Source organism: Elephas maximus, chromosome 4 (assembly GCF_024166365.1).
Source record: "Elephas maximus indicus isolate mEleMax1 chromosome 4, mEleMax1 primary haplotype, whole genome shotgun sequence".
In the NCBI taxonomy this organism is placed as follows: domain Eukaryota; kingdom Metazoa; phylum Chordata; class Mammalia; order Proboscidea; family Elephantidae; genus Elephas; species Elephas maximus.
Window position 1 is genome coordinate 186,334,766 of NC_064822.1, and position 18,408 is coordinate 186,353,173.

Genomic DNA, 18,408 nt, shown 5'->3' on the forward strand with positions numbered 1-18,408 from the left:
CGAGGGAGATGGGGAAAGGAGGGGCTGACCCCAACTGTGGGCTGCTGTCAAGGAGCGGAGTGAAGGTGGGAGAATTAGGGGAAGAAGTGTGGTTGTAGAGAGAAGGCTTTTTTTTTTTTTTTTAAATGGAAGAGACCATGGTGTGTCTAAACGCTGATGGGGCGGGGCGGGGGAGCCAGAAGGGATGGAAGGCTGAGTACACAAGTGAGAGGAGCCCAGACGCCCAGGCTGTGCGCACAGGAGGGCTGGCCTGCGAGGGACAGCCTTCTCCCTGGAAGAGGCGATGGCCCGCGAGAGGCAGACAAATGGTGGGTTCAGTGGTAGAAACTCCAGGGAGCACCCTTTGCATGGGGTCTGTGTTCTCTGCTGAAAGTGAGACAGGTGGAGGTTTAAAGAGAGCCTGAAATCGTCTGTGTGGAGAACGCCAGTGGGGGCTTGCCAGGCCACACTGGAGACCTCGACTTTCCCACGGCACCAGTCTGTGTGGAATTGTGACGTGGTGCTGGGATTTCAGACCAAGAGGGTATTTTGAGGAGCCTGGGGAGCCTTCCCCAATGCTCCCAAGAATCCAAGAATACTCCAAAACGGTGCATAAACCAGCAAATAAAAGTGTTAGTAGTCTTTTCTTTAATCATTATTAGTTACTATCATAGTTAGCCACCCACATCTGGGGACAATTGACACCACACATTCAGTACAGCAGCCCTTTTTCCCTTTCTTCTTAATCCTAACCCAGCCTGTCTTTCCCATCCAGATCCCCTGCCCCCTTCCCCTCCTGCTCTGAGGCCATTGAAACTAGCTTTTTTGTTCTTCTGAGGTCTTGGGAGAAATTCCTCAGGGTTTTCCAAACTCCTAGTGCCAGTTCACTCCATGCTGTTTGCATCCAGCTGTGCCCAGGCAGCTGTGCCCTGAACATCCCCCCACCTGCCCCTGACCCATTTCCATCCCTATGTGCCACAGATGAAGCAAACACGGGAACCTGGGCCTGTGTGATGCTATGGCGGTGGCCGCATCTTTTCTCCCTAGCCTGAAAATGCTGTTTGGTCCACGCTGCCAGAGAGAGAGGTAAAGTTCATGTGGGCCCTGCTACCAGGCCCAGTGACTGAGGACAGGGTATCACTTAAGCCTGAGCAGAAGGGAAAGTGGGGTTCTCTGCCCTCTTCCCCTGACTGTTGTGGTACTTCTGGGGCTCAAGGTGGGGGGAAAGAGCAAGTGCTGGAGGAGTAAGAGCTCAGGGTGGAGGCCGGGTCCTGGAAGGTGGGTGGGTGCATGCATGAGTGAGAGAGTGTGTGTGCATGCATGGGAGTGTGTGTGCTACCACCTGGCAGTGCCAACACACTCCACTTGCCCCGAGGGGTCCCAGAGAGAGAGGATGGATCATTGCATGGTCTTTCCAATCTGGGTTGTGGGATCTGTCAGTCCAGCGTAGGGAGGGCTTTGGAGGGATTCAGGGAGAAGAGCTAAACCAGCATTAAATGAGCAACTATGAGAGCCAAAGTACGACCTTGAGCATATCCCACCTGAATTTAGAGACCATCTCAAGAATAGATTTGACACACTGAACACTAATGAGTGAAGACCAGACAAGTTGTGGAATGACATCAAGGAGTCATATGTAAAGAAAGCAAGAGGTCATTTAAAAGACAGGAAAGAAAGAAAAGACCAAGATGGATGTCAGAAGAGACTCTGAAACTTGCTCTTGAACATCAAGTAGCTAAAGTAAAAGGAAGAAATGATGAAGTAAAAGAACTGAACAGAAGATTTCAAAGGGAAGCTCGAGAAGACACAGTAAAGTATTATAATGACAGGTGCAAAGACCTGGAGATAGAAAACCAAAAGGGAAGAACACGCTCCACATTTCTTAAGCTGAAAGAACTGAAGAAAAAATTCAAGCCTCGAGGGGCAATATTAAAGGATTCTACGGGGAATATATTAAATGACACAGGAAGCATCAAAAGAAGATGGAAGGAATACACAGTCACTGTATGAAAAAGAACTGGTTGACGTTCAACCATTTCAGAAGGTACCGAAGGAAGAAGTCCAAACTGCACTGAAGACACTGGCAAAAAGCAAGGCTCTGGGAACTGATGGACTACCAATTGAGATGTTTCAACAAATGGATGCAGCGCTGGAAGTGCTCACTCATCTATGCCAAGAAATTTGGAAGACAACTACCTGGCCAACCAACTGGAAGAGATCAATATTCATGCCTTTCCCAAGAAAGGTGATTCAACCGAATGTGGAAATTATCAAACAATATCATTAATATGACATGTAAGTAAAATTTTGCTGACGATCATTCAAAAGCAGCTGCAGTGTATATCAGCAGGGAACTGCCAGAAATTCAAGCTGGATCCAGACGAGAACGTGGAACCAGGGATATCATTGCTGATGTCAGATGGATCCTGGCTGAAAGCAGAGAATACCAGAAGGATGTTTACCAGTGTTTTATTGACTATGCAAAGGCCATTCAACTGTGTGGATCATAGCAAACTATGGATAACACTGCGAAGAATGGGAATTCCAGAATACTTAATCGTGCTCATGAGGCACCTGTACATAGATCAAGAGACAGTTGGTCGAACAGAACAAGTGGTTACTGCACGGTTTAAAGCCAGGAAAGGTGTGCGTCAGGGTTGTATCCTTTCATCATACCTACTCAATCTGTATACTGAGCAAATAATCCAAGAAGCTGGACTATATGAAGAAGAACGGGGCATCGGCATCAGGATTGGGGGAAGACTCATTAACAACCTGCGTTACGCTTGCTGAAAGTGAAGAGGAAGCGTTTACTGATGAAGATCAAAGAGCACCTCAACATAAAGAAAACAAAAATCCTGACATCTGTACCAATAAGCAACATCATGATAAACAGAAAAAAGATTGAAGTTGTCAAGGATTTTGTTTTACTTGGATCCGCAATCAACACCCATGGAAGCAGCAGTCAAGAGATCAAATCCAGCATTAAACGCGCAACTATAAATGGCCAGCCCTGTCCGGTCTGAGGTCTGGTCCTGCCTTCTGGCTGGAGAGGCCGGATGGACCCATGTCCACAAATAAGGAAGGCAAGAAGGAGGGTAGGAACCAGGGGTTCCTTGTGTGCTCCAGGCTCCAAGTCTGGCTGTTGGAGGAGTAGGCAGAGGCATGGGGTCGTGTCTACCAGCCTGTACAGCCTGGGCTGAGCTGTTGCAGCTGAAGGGTTTATTCATCCACAGATGTGGACACCCTGTGGTTGAGTAGGTTTTCGGGCCTGGATTTGGGGGAGGGGTGCCAGTACCCACCGGGGAGGGCAGGAGAGACCCCAGCCTCATGCTACTCAGCTCTCCTTTCTTCTAGGCTGTGCAAGTCCCTGTACGTAGTACAGATCTTCCTTCTTGCAGGTAAGGCCCGGGGAGACTGGCTCCTACCCCAGGGTCATCCCAGTCTCTGCTGCCCACCAGGGCTCCCTCCTGAGGCTGCATGTCCCTGGCTGCCCAAGGCGGCCACACTGCTCAGAGCAGGGCTGCCCTTCTTTGTCCATCTTCCTTCTGCATCCTCATAGTGAAGCTAGAATCTGAACTCTTGTCTAATTCTAAAACCCATGCTTTAAAACAACAACAAACCCCGCACAACCTAATAGCAGCCTACGACAGTGGTCTTCACATCTTTGCTTGCATACCTTTTTAAAAACTGGGTACACCCTCACACATTTTAAGTGAGTATCTAATATTTTTCATCACAAGTTTAAATAGTTCAAAGTGATAGGATTTCTGGTATATTGTAAATATTGACATTTTAAAGTAATTACATCTCTCTTCTAAATATATTAACCAGTCTTTTGCCACTGTCCTGCAGGAGCGGTGTACTATTATTTCCCGAAATCTGTGGGGAAAACAGACCCTGACCATGAGCTTCCTGGGGAGCCATCGCAGGTAGAGACTTCCATCTGTTGGAGGCTGGGAGGGTCCCCCTGTAGCCTGAATAGGGGTCATACTCCATAACCCCAAACGGTCAACCACCTGTGTATATCTGGATGTATGTGAATGTGAAGGCTGCAGAGAAATCCCCTGTGTCTCTGGCAAAGTGTCAAAACAGAGGCCCCACTCCCCATGGGCTGGCTCCATGTCACCTCAGGTCTTGGAAAGTAACCCTGGAGTGTGGTTCGCACTCATCTTTGAATGGGGTGGTGTGAGCCAGACACCCTCCTGGGTTTGCACATCTCCTTGATGTCCCAGGTTCCAGAACCCATGGCAGAAGCTCCTACTCCCAGCTCTGGGCTGGAAGAGCACAAAGGGAGGTTGGGTGCCCGCTGCAGGCAGCCCATCTGTTACTTATTTACACTCCCAACAGCTCCCATTTCAGAGATGAGGAAACTTTGCCTCTGAGAGGGGCACTGACTAGACTCAGGCCACCCAAAATGAGCCAAACAGAACTACACCTCTTGTCTCTGAAGGCCTCCTAATCCCCATCCAGTGCTATTGGGAAAGGGGGTTCCATGGCGCAAGGCTATTTGTGACCCAGCAACACTGAGGAGCTGTGAGCCAGATGTTCTGAGAGTGACTCAGGGCGGGGAGACCCCAAAGGATGTCCACATTGGCAGGTGCCTTGGAGATCATTGAGTCCAGCCTTTGCTGCCTTTTTTCTCTTTTTAAATTAATGAATTTCCATTTTTAAGTGTTTTAGTGCTGTCAAAGATGTGCTTGTACATAGTTTGAAGAGTGAAAGTTTTAGAAGACTTAAAACAGCTGCCTTTTGCCTCACCCCTTCTCAGCCTCAGGGTGGGAACATTTCCAGCTTCCAGCCTTCCTAGCGGCAGCCTTTCCTTTTTGCCTCCCTATTTCTAAAGAGAAAGCTTATCCTGCTTTTTCCTGATTTTTCAGATTTAAAGATTATCTGATGAATTTCTACAGTGGCAGATGAGGATTTAGGTCTTACACCAAGCGTACTCTTATTGCCACCTCCAGCACACATTCAGCTCTCTTTATCCTTCCACTATCGTTGGAAATAGTTTGTGGCAATGTAAAATTTTAAATCTGAGTAATGACATCTTCAGTTGTTAAAGATTCCTAAATATCACTTTTACTTTTTTGTGGCTTTTTAAAAAAATATCATTTTGGCTTTTAAAATACTTCCTTTTCCCCTCTGTAGGCTCTTTTCATTCATTTTAAAAATTGGTATAATTTATATAAAGTAAAATCCTTTTTCATGTGCACTTCTGTGAATTTTGACAAAGATATGTACAGTTGCATAACTGCCACCACAACCAAGATACAAGACAGCTCCATTGTTCCAAAAAATTCCCCATACTCCCTTGAAGTTCTCCCCACAGCCTGGCAACCAGTGAACAGCTTTCTGCTCACGTAGTTTGGCCTTTGCAAGAATGTCATAGAAATGGAAAAATATACAGTGTGCAGCTTTTTGAGTCTGGTTTCTTTTCATTGAGCACAATGTATTTGAGACTTACCCATGTCATATCGGTCACTTGTTCCTTTTTATTGCCGAGTAGTATTCCAATGAATGGATGGAGCAGTTTGTCCCTTTACCAGTTGAGGGCCGTTTGGTCGCTTATAGTTCTTTGTTGATTACAAATAAAACTACTATATATATTCATGTACAAGTTTTTGTGTGAACACAGGTTTTTCATTCACTTGGGGTAAATACCCAGGAGTGGGACTGGGGTCATGTGCTAAGTATACGTTTAGGTTTGTAAGAAACTATCAAACTGTTTCCCCAAGTGGCTGTACCATTTTGCATTCCACCAAGGATGAATGAGAGGTTCCAGTCATTCCACATTCTCTTCAGCACTTGGTTTTGTCAGTCTTGCTTTTGGTTTTTTAAGTCATTCTAATAGGTGTATATCATATCCTTTATGAGTAAATATTCAAGGTTTACATCATGAAGGCTAAACAGTATTCCCAACTGAGTCATGTAGTGTACTGTGATTACGCTTCCTTGTGTATAAGTTTGGTGTGTTGGGGTGGTTTTTTTTTTTTTTTCTTTTCCTTTAGTTTTCTCTGTATCTACATTAATTCATCCAAACTGTCTGCCAAAAATATAAATCTACTTTCAATGCATTTAGACACTTCAGGTAATTTCCCGATAGGATCTTCTTCATGGAGACATAACTCATGGAGCCCCCCATCCTCCTGCTTCCATCTGGGTGGGTTTTACTTGAGGCCTGCTGCTCAGCTGTCTTCCTAGAGTTTCCCTTCTCCAACCTCCTGGGGAGCACTCCAATTCCTTCCTGTGTTGGATCTCACGTTATCCTCTTTCTATGTTACTTCTTTGAGGGGTACTCTTGAGACCTTACATGTCTGAAAGGTTTTTATTCATACTTGACCAAGAGTCTGGCTATTTCTAGGTTGGAAATAATTTTCCCACAGAATTTTGAAGATATTTCTTATTGTCTTCTAGCTTTGGAGGTTGGTGTTGAGAAATCTGAGACAAACTGAATTTCTAAATTTGAGACTTCTTTTTTCTTTATATCTCTGCAAGTTTTTAGGTTCTTCTCTTTGTCTTTAATGTTCTGAAATTTAATGATGACAATATCTGATGTGGGTCTTCCTTCATACATTGTCCTGGACACTTGGTGAGTCCTTCTCTTCTGGAAATTCATGTCCTTCAGTTCTGAGAAATTTTATTGACCCAAAAAGGAATTTATTTATTTGATATCTCTCCTACCACCCTAGCTTGTTGTCTGTTCCCACTTTCTGAAACTTCTATTATTTAGTTTTTTGGGTTCCTGAACTCTTCTCTCTCTCTGTTCTACTTTCTGGGAAAAATTTTTTTCAATGTCTAAACTTTGCTTTTTCATTTCTATCATGTTTTTACTTATCAAGAGTTTGTGGCTTATTGTTTGAATATTTCTTTTTTAGAGATCTCTTGTTTCCTAAATGCAAAGTTTTATCTTTCTAAAGATATCAAATATAGTTTTTCTGGAGCTTCCTTTAGAGGTTTTCCTTAAATATCCAGTAGTCTTTATGCAGGTACTGACAGTTGACTGGGCAGGGAGATCTCACCTCAGCCTCCCCTCTCTCTTTGTCGTGCAGCTCATACAGGAGACAATAAGGCCAGTGTGGGGGCTGATGGATAAGTGCTATCCTGTGACCACTCAGGTGGGTGAGGGCTGGGGACTTCACTTCCCCATTGTGGGGTGGCTGTCCTGTGAGGGGGGACTGTACCTGGAGGGAACGGGCCGGTCAGGGAAGGACCCCAGGTCACCCATAGCTGGGTGTCACATGTCCTGTTTCTCTCTGTAGAGACGCACAGCCAAGAGTGGGAAGAAAGAGGTCTCAGAGGTAAGTGAGTCCTGCCCAGGAAGGGCCTCGGATTGTCTCACCCAGAGCTCCTCCGGACCCAGGGACTCCCCAGCTCACAGCCCTCTCCAGGAAACTCCCCACCCTGGCCCAGCTGGGATGGAGAAGGGAAGGACTTCCCCTGGAAACAAGTGTGAAGAACAGGGGAAAGGATGAGACTTTGAGGGCCTTTCTGCTGTCACTCTGTTTTCTTGTCCCCTCCCCACCAGACCATGACCCCCAGGGCACAAGGAGGCCTGAATCATGCTGCCCACAAGCAAGAGGGTGAACCCTGGACTCAGGAAGAAGGGAGGTGAGGTCCCCAGGGGAGGGAGTGGCCAGCCCCGTTGTTCTTGCTAAGAATGAGGTGAAAGAGGAGGAGGAGGTGGCAGAGACCCCCAGCTGGGAGGTGAGGACAGCCCACCACAGGTCCTACTGAGAAGCCCTGGGTCACCGCTGGCCGGTGGCCATGGGGCAGGGAGGGAGCCAGGCTGCTGTCCCTGAGAGCAAGCGGCTGTATGTGGAGGTGAGAGGCAGCAAGCATGGCTTCAGCCCACTGCTGTGCCCTGTCTTGCTCCCCAGGAAATGAAAAAGGTCCAAGAGGAGGCTGCTGTAGACCCTTCTGGTAAGATTGCCGACCCCACCCTGCCTTCCTCCCTAAACTGTGGCCCTGCTGGGGTCACAGGGCCCAGCCCCTCTGGTACCTTCCTGCCCCAGGGGAGGGGCGTGGGGAAGAAGCCAGGTGACAGATGCTGGCCCTTCCAACCCTGCCCTCCTGCTTCCTCCCTAGGTTGGGAGGCCCCCAGGGCCACTCCTCTGAGGCTGGCTGAATACCTTTTATCAGTGTTGACCTGGACATGGGTGGGGTTTCCAGGCCCTAGGAAATGTTCCTCATGGCGAGGGACCCACAGGGCACCCTTTGTGCTTTTTAGAAGCCTGAGCTGGAGGGCAAGGTGGAAAGGTCCTAAGGAAGCTCTGGCTGGGCTGGGTCCCGGCCTCCAAGACTTACAACCACAAGTGACACAGTGTCCAATAAACCCACAAGCTGCTGTTTCTGCAGGCCTGGTGTCTCCTGTCAGGGCCCACGTCTTCTCTCAGACAAAGACAGTCTGCCGCATCCACACTGCCACGGGCTGCAGGATCACCGCCTCCCGCCACCACTCCCCAACAGGACAGAGGGTTACTTACTCTGCAGGGGTCCAGGGGGCCTTGGCTGGGCTTCTGACTCAGTGCCCAGGGACAGACCTACTTCCCTGGGGTGCTGAGAGGGGGAAGCTCCCTGTCATGGAGTGTTTAAGATGCTGGTGAGAACCCCTCAGGGGTGCTGAGGGGGACTGTAGCACAAGGAGTCTCTACAGTGGCTTCCAGCCCTGAATGTCTGTGGTTTCTGACCCAGGCCGTTATCCTAATGCACCAGAGGGTTTGCCCAAGACTCAGGTAACAACAGTCATTATAAACGCTTGGGTGCTGCCTGGTGGCCCGTTCTGAGCCAGCCACTTGTGGGGATGGGACAGGTGGGAGGGCAGCAGCCCACGACGGGGGCTACAGGCCAGCAAATGTCAGAGCAGGAGACTGGACTCAGTGGCCATCGGCGTAGCCCTCTCATTGGCAGAAGGGGAAGGAGAAGCCCAGGGCAGGGAGGGACTGGCAGGGCCACACTGTGTAGGGCCAGTGGCAGGACTAGAGCCAGCCTCTCTTCCCATCTGCTGCCCACCCTACTGTTCTCCGCTGCCTCACCCTGTGCCCCCCTGGGTCCACACGGGCCCTCATTGCAGGGGCACTAGTCCTGCTATGGCCCTGTCTCCTGTCTGAGCTGGCCACTCAGAGGGTGGCGCCCTGGGCTTGGAGCCTAGCTGAGCATCCTCCTCCGCCTCCAGCCCAGCTCTGCTAACAGGCAGGGCCTGTATGTGAGCGTCGTTGTAGGGCTGGGTGGGGCCCATCCAACCTTGGGGAGGCTGATAGGCTCAGGGAGGTGGCTCACTCCTGAGCTGCCATCAGGCCTTCCCCAAAGAGCAATGGCACCCCATGATCCATTCATGGCTCCTAACCCTGGCAGCCCACTGCCTGGCCCTCCGTTTTCCCCACCGTTTGGGGTAACACTGAAGTGAGGTAGGAGACACTATGGTTCTAGCTGAGCCGTCAGCCCCTGGTGCAGCCTGGGTGGAGTCGGGCCTGATCTGTGGACATACAGGCTGAGTGAGCCCCTCTCCATCCCACCTGGGCCTGGGCTAACTCCTCTGAGCACCCCATGTTACCCCTCGCCCCACCTGACAGCCCAGAGCCAGGGCCTCTGCATTGACTTTGTCACCAACCCAAGAAGACAGTTTTGGGTGCTGAATGGACAGAAGGGTAGGGCTGGCAGGCTGCTGCCTTCTGAGCCTCAGTATGCCATCTCTCAAATGGTCTGGAAGATTGGCCGGGGCAGGCGACAGGCAGTGGCCCCCGCAGGCCACTGAAGGCTCATCATATTCCGGGGCTGGTCCGGGCACAGGAGGGACCCAGACACAAGGTGGGAGCCCCCAGACGTTTATTGTTGGTCAAGGTGAAGCTAGGGACCTGGTTAGGGCTTGGTGCCTTTAGCGGGGCACAGCACAGAGCTGGTAGGGGAATGGGGTGACCAGGAAGGCATAGACACCATGGTCACTGGGCCGGGGCTGTCCGGCAGGCACCGAGAAGCTGAAGCGCTGCAGGAGGCAGGTGAAGAAGAGAAAGAGCTCCATGCGTGCCAGGGGCTCCCCAAGGCATGAGCGACGGCCTGTGGGTGGGCATGGGGGCTCAGCAAACCTGGGGGACTGGGGTCCCCCATTAGAGACACCCCTGGGAAAGGGCAGGCGGCTGGGCGCCCCACAGACACCTGCTGAGAAAGGCATGAAGGCCTCCTGCTTCACGAAGCGGCCCTGGGCATCCAGGAAGTGCTCGGGGTGGAAACGGAAGGGCTTCTCCCAGACAGCCTCATCCTTCAGCACCGATGACAGGTTGCAGATGAGCGTTGTGCCCTGCCCAGGAGATGCCCAATGTGGGTTGGGGTCTGGCCAGGGGATGCCTGGCATCTGCCTGGCACATGCTGGACCCATTCAAGAAACGCTCCGCCCAAGAAGTTACTTGGGACCCTCCCTGTCCCCAAGGCACGGCCAGGTGATGTGTCTCCCATGGGTGCCATCACTGCCACCTGTCCCTGATGCTCCTGACTCTGCCAGCACTCTGTGGCATGTTCAGTTTGCCCAGCCCTGCCTCTGCTGTAAGCCCCACACCCACCAGGCTGGGCACACTGATGGGCTGGGTCCCTGGGGATGGATGGATGAACAGCCTGGCACCTGTCTAGGCTCCACCTGGCAGAGGCCATACCAGGTTACAAGCTGGTAGGTGGCACTGAGCTGGCATGAGGGTGGCTGCAGCCCTACCTTGGGGATGAGGAATCCCTGCACTTCAGTGTCACGGGACGTCATGTGAGGCACGCCCAGTGGCACTATGTCCCCAAAGCGTTGCACCTCATGGACCACTGCTGTGGTGAAGGGCATGCGGGCCTGGTCCTCCATCTGAGGTTGCCGAAGCCGCCCTATCACCTCGTCGATCTCCTGCTGGACACGGCCTGGGCAGACAAGAGTCCCCCCACTAAGCCAGAACCCAGGGGCCTGGACAACACCCTTCCTGTGCCCCTAAGGAGAAATCCCCCTGTAGGGACTCTGCCCACGTGGAGGAGGCCACTGTGACAGCTGCCAGGGCCCAGCCTGGTGTCCCAGTGAAGCTCAGGGTTGGGGGGAGCTGTCCGTTTCCCCCTGGGCCACCAGCCCAGGCTCCTCACGCTGCACGTCTGGGTGCAGGAGCATGAGCAGAAGTGCCCAGTCCAGTGTGGTCGAGGTGGTCACCATCCCAGCGTTGAACAGGTCGGCCACCACCCAGCGCAGGTTCTCATTAGTGAAGCTGCTCTCCGGTTTCTCCTTGGCCTGGGCCAAGCAGAGAGGGTCAGGCCAGGGGGCAGGGGGAAGCCCCAGCTGGCCCCCGTCCTGTACTTTTCAGTCCTGCCCGGTCACAGGGTGATCCCAGTCCCCACCTGTCCCTGCCAGAATGGAGCCTCAGTTTACATACCCACGCCGGTCAGGAAAGCCGCCTCTCACCTTCTCCACCTCATCCAGGAAGGCATCGGTCAGGTCGCGGGGCGGCTGGGCCGGGTCCCGCGTCTCCCGGTGCTCGTCGACCAGTTTATCCATTAGGACCATGAAGGCCCTCTGTGCCGAGAAGACCTTGCCGGCCAGCCCTGGGATGTTCACCAGCACCGGGACCGCGTTCAGCATCTGTGCCGCCACAAGAAGGCGCGAGGTCTTTCCTGTTCTCAGTGCGTCCCAGGCACCTCCAGGGGGACCCCGGGCCTACCTTGGCTCTTTCTGTAGCCCCCCATCCCTGGAATGCCCTTTCTCCAAAGCCCCTAATACAAATGTGCGTCCGCGAAGGTCCAGTTGCTCAGCGAGGGGGCCTCCTCCAGGAAGTTCGGCTTGCCTGCGCCCCCCGGCCCCAGCGGCCCGTCCTCCCCTCGCCCCCGCACCGTACCTCGCGCATGAAGGTTGAATCCTGCTTCAGTCCTGCGTCCGCCAGCTCCAGGAGTTTGAGCAAGGTGGGGTCGTCATAGTCGAAGCGGCGCCCATGGACGAGGGAGGCGATCACGTTGCTCACCGCTTTGTTCAGCAGCGCGTTGGGCCTGAAGGGGCGTCCTGGTCGGGGGGCGCGGGTCACAGGGCGCCTCTCGACCCCGTCCCCGCCCCGTGCCCCTCAGTCCCAGCTCTCACCAGCCTGGGCAGCGAAGGCGGCGCAGAGGCAGGCGGCCTCCTCGGTCACCCACTGCTCCAGCGACTTCTTGCCCAGGCCGAAGTTGCGCAGTGTGGACAAGGAGAAGCGTCGCTGCTCGCGCCACGCGTGCCCATAGCGCGCCAGGATCAAGCCTGGGGGAGGGGGCCACGGGCTCGTGGGCGGGGCCGGCAAGCACAGGTCCCGCCCACACCGCCGGGAAGGCCCCGCCCCACGCCCCACCCCCTGCCGGGACACGCCCCGCCCACCCGCCGCCCCTCCCGGGGCTGCCTGGCTTTTATCCCGGCGCCCAGCAGCGCCATGCCAGCTGCTTGTGTCCCAATAGCTGGATCTCCGGGTCGCCCCCAGCCCAGACCCCGCCCTGACGCGGTCCCGGGCCCCCGCGGTCACTTGCCTTGTGCCCGCGGCCCGAAGCCCAGGTGCTCATAGACGGGTACAGGTGGGCGGTCGGCCGTGTCCTCGCCGCGGAGCACCAGGGCCTCACGCACGGCTTTCAGCCCGTTGAGCACAACCACGGGTGTCCAGGCCAGCTGGATGCTGAACACGTCCCCAAAGCGGCGCCGCAGCTGTAGGTCGAGGGACAGGGCGGCCGTCAGGCCGGGACTCCGCGGCTGCTGGACCCAGTCTCAACAGGCAACCTTGGTGGACCCCCTGGACCACTAGCAGCAGGTCAAGAACAAAATGTGGCCTCCTGACCTCGGGGGTCACACCCCCTCTGGGTCGAGAACGTCAGCTGGGTCCCACCGCCCAGCTATGATTTTGCAAGCCACCCAAGTGGTCCCTAAGCCCTAGGTAGCATGTCATTTTACGAGCGAAGAAACCAAGGCTCAGAGAGGTGATCCGTGAGACCCAAGTCCCTGGAAAAGATTTGATGGGAGTCACTGCACCCCTTTCCCCTCCAGACCCTGATTGCAATGGTGCTCACTGCTCAGTCCCCACCCCCATTCACAAGGCCTTTTCCCTGAGGTCATCAGGAGACTTGGGTCTTGCCTAATTTCCGTGTCGTCCACTGGATTGCAAACCTGCTGCCGAGTCCCACACCACCTCCTGACCTTCAGTCCTCTCCACCCCTCCAGATTTTTGTACTTTGAAAATCCAAACAGTCCTTCTAGCCTGCACTAGCCCCCTCCCCCAGGAAGCCTCCCTAACCTGCCTTGTCTTCTGGGCCAGCTCCTTGTCCAGCCTGTGGCTTCACCCGCCACCCACTGTCCTGTGCTCAGAGGATGTCCAGGGCTTCTAGTGCCCTACCCCACCTGCTTCACCTGGCCTAAGCTGTATGGCATGTCCTGGAAGTCCAGCTGCAGCAGGTTGCCCAGCCCAGGCATTGGCATAGGGCCTGGAGGGTAGTTTGCAGCCCAGCATGCACGCCGGTGCATCAAGTCCACCATGAGCAGGAAGGCGGCCACGGCCACTGCCAGAAGCACCAGGCCTTCCCCAATCAGTAGCCCCATGGTTGCCTCACTGCCTGCCAGGCTCCTCTGATGTGCTGCGTGGAAGCTCACAGAGGTCCACCTGGGGCAACCCCGTGTGCACCTGACACTCTCAGACCAAACCAGGTTCCAAGGACCAGATCTGGCACCCACCACACCCATTTATGTAAGGGACAAGGACTGTACTTTGCCCTCCACCCTTAGCCAATGTGCTGTGAATCAATGTTTGCTCTGCCCAGGGCTGGGAAGGATCAGCCTCAGGATGGCCCCAGCAGGCCTAGCTTCTCCTGCCCTCTCCAGGGTGGGGGGTTGGAAGAGACCTAAGAAGAGAAGTCCCCTCACCCCCACACCCTAAACTTTCTAGTTCTGAAGGATCTGCAGGCATCTGGCCTGGTGAAGGAGCTACCAGCATGACTTGACCTTCCTGTCCCACGGGTCTCCCTCCTCACGCCCTAATGTGGTACAATCTGGTCCCCAGGACAGGCCCTCATCCTCCCACCCCTTAGCTGCCACATCCTAGAGTGGCCTTCACTCTCTAGATTCGTTGCTGTCACTTGGCTGGGGCCACATGGGGGGAGGGGAGATGAGGTCTTCAGTTGCCCTGACCTCCTCACACTATGCAGAGCTGACACACAAAGACTCACACACAATCACAGACACAAACCACTCACATACATTCACACATCCCAGAAACCGCCCCCACACAGATGCACATTAACACAACACTCATGTTCACACTGACATACACACACTCATACCACTCACACACATGCATACACAGCCTCAAGTGAGATGGGCACTTTCCCTTTTTGACTGAGCCACCAGGAAGCTCAGGCCACTAGGAGGCTTAGTATAGAAAGGACTCTGCCCTCAGAGGAGTGAGTCTGCTTACCCCTCCTCCTGATCATTTGTCCTGGACTATCAGCTGCTCAAATTCTTTTTGGAAGGGGATGGAAATCCAGCAGGACGATGTGGCTTTCTAAAGCCCTCATAGGCCCCCTGAAACCACAAAGCGATGAATGGACTCTTGGGCCTCCCACTTGTGGATCTCATCCCATCCTGCTGTGCCTGCCCTCCCCCCCGCCTCCAGCTTCACCCCTCCCAAACCTGCCTGTCAACCCCTACTGAAGGCCCCAGCCTCTGAGGAAAGGTGCTAACCTGGGTCCCAGACTATTCCAGTGAATGTGGCCTCCAGGCTAGTACCATGGCTGCCAGGCCGTCCTTCCTGCCTCCAAGCAGGGAGTGACCCCATCAGCCAGGGCAGGGCTGCTGCCCACAGGCCTCAGCCCTGCTCCTTCTTCAACGGTGAAAGGGGTGGGATTCGGGCTGAGTTAAGTCAATTAAGTTGATTGAAACCCCAAGACCAAGATGCACGAAAATAGGATGGCAGTGGGGAAGCAGCATTTCCCGGGCAAGAGGGTGGGGAGAGTCTGGGAGGTACTGGTCTGGGTGGAACTGCTCCACTTCAGGCCCCCTTGCTCAGCTTCAGGTGTATGAGGCAAGTTCTCATTCTGGAAACCCTGAGGTGTCCCAGGGTCTTGAAGGGGCTCTCCCTTGGCTGAGGATCCCCAGCTGGTGTCCTCCAGCATTCCCTCTCACTGCTCACAGTGAGGATCAGGTTCTTCCCCAGGTGCCCTTTGAACAGCCCAAGTCCTGTCAGACTCAGAGATGGGAGCCTGGGAGCTGTGTGCCCTTGTGGCATTGGCTTTTGATGTCTCTGACAGCAGTGTGGAAGCTGTTCCCTGCTTTTGTGAGTTCCCATAACCCCACTCTTCCGCCAGACCGGTGGGCAGAGGTTGTTGGGGTCTTCCTCAGTTTACCCAGCCTACCTTGTGTCTCGCCTTGGCCAGAGCTTGGATTGTTTCACCAGTGCTGGACCTACCAGTCATGCTGGGTGCCAGGCTGGGTGCCAGGGGACCTGGGGGGTAAGACAAGTGGGAGGTTCTTCTCCTAGGTGTGCGTGACTGAGGGGGAAAGGTCGAGAGTGATGTGCAAAGGCAGCAGCAGGGGTGGGGGGGGAGACTGCTCTGAAGGTCATGGGACTGCAACAGGGCTTTCTGGGAAGGCTTCATGGAGGACTTTGGCTGGTGACACCGGCCAAGGTGCCACAGAATACCCACGGCAGGTGGGGGTGCAGGGCCGTTGGGGACTGGGACTTTCCAAGTCTGGCTCAGAGCCGGACTGTGGGGAACTGGGCCCTGGGCTTCCAATTTTGAGACCTCTCAACAGACCAGTAGAGAAAGACCCTAGACATCCTGGGGACTTCTTGATCTGGCCTGTGTCCTCCCACCTGGCCTCAGCTGAACGTTGACGTCCCAGTTGGCAGCACTTTTTCCCGGGAGGCTATCAGGGAATCGAGGTGATGTGAGTGAGACTGTAGGATGGTGTGGTCTGTCACAGCCCCTTAAACATGGTGGTCCTCCATAAACTATATTTACCCTTCGCTTGTTGGTGTGCCACATTCTCCCAAAGTACAGCCACCCTAAGGGGCATGAAGGGCAGTGTCCTCCGATGCCTGGGGCCTCCAGGCCATGGGGAGAGCCTGTCATCACCTTTCCCAGTCACTGCAACCACAGCTTCCACTTGGGGCCCTTGTGTGCCAGGCGCCATTGACTCCAGGCACCCCATGGCCCTGAGGCAGACAGCTCAGGGAGACAAGGCTCCACCTCCCCATCCACCACCCTCTCTTGGCCACTGCTGGCCCGTCTAAAGTTCTGTCACTGCAGTGTACAAAACACTGCAACTTTTGTGAGGAAATCACTTTGTCCCAGCCTGCCCTCTGCTCTGGCGGAGCTGCAGGGGCTTCAGGAGTGCCCGGCCCCTCTGGCAGGACAAAGACTCCCACCCAAACCAAACCAGACCCATCGCTGTCAAGTCCGTTCCAACTCACAGGGACCCGACAGAACAGAGTAGAACTGCCCCCCAGAGAGTTTCCAGAGAGCGCCTGGTGCACGCGAACTGCCGACCTTTTGGTTAGCAGACGTAGCTCTTAACCACTATGCCACCAGTTTCCAAGACCCCACATCCGTGTAAAATGTGCTGTGCCTGGGCACTCATGCTGCGCACAGATGCGCGTGAGGAGCGAAGGCTCATTGCTGGGCTGGAGCGCTGCTCTGGGTCAAAGTTCATTCCAAAGCCAGTTCAAGCAAAGACCCAGAAGGACCGCGATGTCCAGCTCAAGCGTCAGCACGCCAAAGGGAGCAGAAGAATAAAACGCAAGATGAGGAGCATTTGCCATCAGGGAGACATTTTCCTCCAAATACCCATTCTTCAAGTGTTGTGGTTTTACACTTAACACCTGGAGTCTAGGTTCCATTTCGGCAGCATCAATGCCCAGTCGTGACCAGAAGGGGAACCGAGCTGCTCACGAACCGCTTTCCTCTGCAGGTCCTGTCCGACTGCCCGGGCGTGCTCCCCCGGCCCGCTGCACCCGCACCCCACCCCGGCTGGGCAGAACGAGCAGCGGTCCACTCGGCCTGACGCAGCCATTAAAACGAAACTAGGCTGCCATCTGTGCAGCGTAAACTGATGAGCACACAGAACCCATTTGTAATTGCTTATTTCTACTTCGCGACCTTCCTTCCCGGGTTTCTGTTCTCTAAGACAGCCCATTAACGTTGCATTATTTATTTATTTTTATAACCTATAAAATTAATGTTGATTAGAAATATGTTCTTCTATCACCTGAAGCAGATCTGACTGTCCCTGACATGGGTGGACTCGCACCGCCCAGGGAGGAGCAGCTGGCGTTCTCTTCCAGGCTCGGGGTTCCGTCCTGGGCTCGGCTGCGAGACTGCCCTCCCTGCGCGAGGCTGGGGGCTGCTAGCCAAGGTCAGGGGGCAGCCTCCCCTGAAGCCGAGCCCACAGCCACCTTCTAGGGGTTGGAGGCGAGGAAGAGACGCATTCATTTTATAGTAAACCAAAAAAGGAAACAAGGTTAAAATGAAGTTTATTTTTTTGATTTTTTTGTTTTTGTTTTTTTAAATAAAACTGTTTGTGAAACAGCTATTTTATCCCCATGGCAGAGTGACCCCTGAAAGATGCACTAACCCCTTCTTAAGGCCTTAACAAGATTTTTTTTTTGTTTTTTCTTTTTTTAAAACTCAGATATTTAAAAATTATACAATTTACAAAACAAAAAACAACATAAAGAATCGTGTAGCACAGGGCTGACAGGCCCTCTTTTCCTCTATAAAAATGAAATAAAAAACGAAACAGGATAACTGGGTGATCCTGGCCAGCGTGACCCACCGACCCCACAGAGTAATCCTGCGACTGACGTCTCCTGTCCAGCAGCGGAGGCCTCGCCCTCCTCTCGTCCCCGTGGCGCAGGACACAGCTGCCTGGACTGTGCCAGGGACGCCACCCCAAGGCGGTCACCCCTTGACCCTGCCTGGTGGTCCCACAGTGGCTGTGCATACTTGGTGAGGCCCGTGGGGTTTGCCAGCCAGTGACCCAGGACCTGGCCATGACCTTGGGGTCTCCGCCAATTTAACCCCCCAAAAAAGATAAAAATTTAAAAAATAATAATAAATAAATAGTGTTTCTGGAAATGAAAAAATTTATTTTTGTGTTTAAACATCATTCCCCCACTCTTGAAAACACGGACCTTCCCCACTTCCCTCCCCCCCAAGCCTCCCCAGTTTGAGACGAGCGACACGGGGCGTCTGATGTGGCTGGCCTGCTCCTTCAGTCCTGGGTGGGGCTCTCTGGACTGGTGTGAGCGGCCACGGGCCAGGCCACACACCCGTCCTTGCCAGATGAGTTTGTTCAGTTCAATTTCACATTTTAATTTCATTGTCATTGGAACAAATTTGGAGTTCTTTAACTAGGATAATTTTAAAATAGAATCAAAAGGGATAGCGCACCTTTCATTTAAACAAAGTCTTTCCAGACTAAAAATA

At 53.5% G+C, this 18,408-nt stretch overlaps 1 protein-coding gene across 3 annotated transcripts; it reads right to left on the bottom strand.

The window, feature by feature from the left end:
* Positions 1-9,118: 9,118 nt before the first annotated feature.
* LOC126076099 (cytochrome P450 2D17) lies at positions 9,119-13,525 on the bottom strand. 3 transcript variants are annotated; one of them, XM_049884524.1, is made up of 9 exons: positions 13,337-13,525; positions 12,469-12,640; positions 12,056-12,208; positions 11,820-11,980; positions 11,390-11,566; positions 11,079-11,218; positions 10,676-10,922; positions 10,129-10,270; positions 9,119-10,029 (listed from the first exon to the last, which is right to left on the bottom strand). In XM_049884524.1, the coding sequence occupies exons 1-9, from the start codon at positions 13,523-13,525 to the stop codon at positions 9,851-9,853; spliced, it is 1,560 nt and encodes a 519-aa protein (XP_049740481.1). In that variant the 3' UTR covers positions 9,119-9,850. The 3 variants fall into 3 exon arrangements, with proteins under 3 accessions (XP_049740481.1, XP_049740482.1, XP_049740483.1); XM_049884525.1 differs by having other exon boundaries at positions 10,676-10,863; positions 11,077-11,218; XM_049884526.1 differs by lacking the exon at positions 12,056-12,208 and having other exon boundaries at positions 10,676-10,863; positions 11,077-11,218.
* Positions 13,526-18,408: the final 4,883 nt, after the last annotated feature.

What these genes read in the sequence shown, in the direction of transcription:
- LOC126076099 (XM_049884524.1), bottom strand. Translation starts at nt 13,525, where the DNA reads ATGGGGCTACTGATTGGGGAAGGCCTGGTGCTTCTGGCAGTGGCCGTG. An exon ending in CTTCGGGCCGCGGGCACAAG is followed by an intron (nt 12,209 to 12,468) that starts GCAAGTGACCGC and finishes CCCCTCCCCCAG; the next exon opens with GCTTGATCCTGGCGCGCTAT. An exon ending in ATTCAACCTTCATGCGCGAG is followed by an intron (nt 11,567 to 11,819) that starts GTACGGTGCGGG and finishes GTGGCGGCACAG; the next exon opens with ATGCTGAACGCGGTCCCGGT.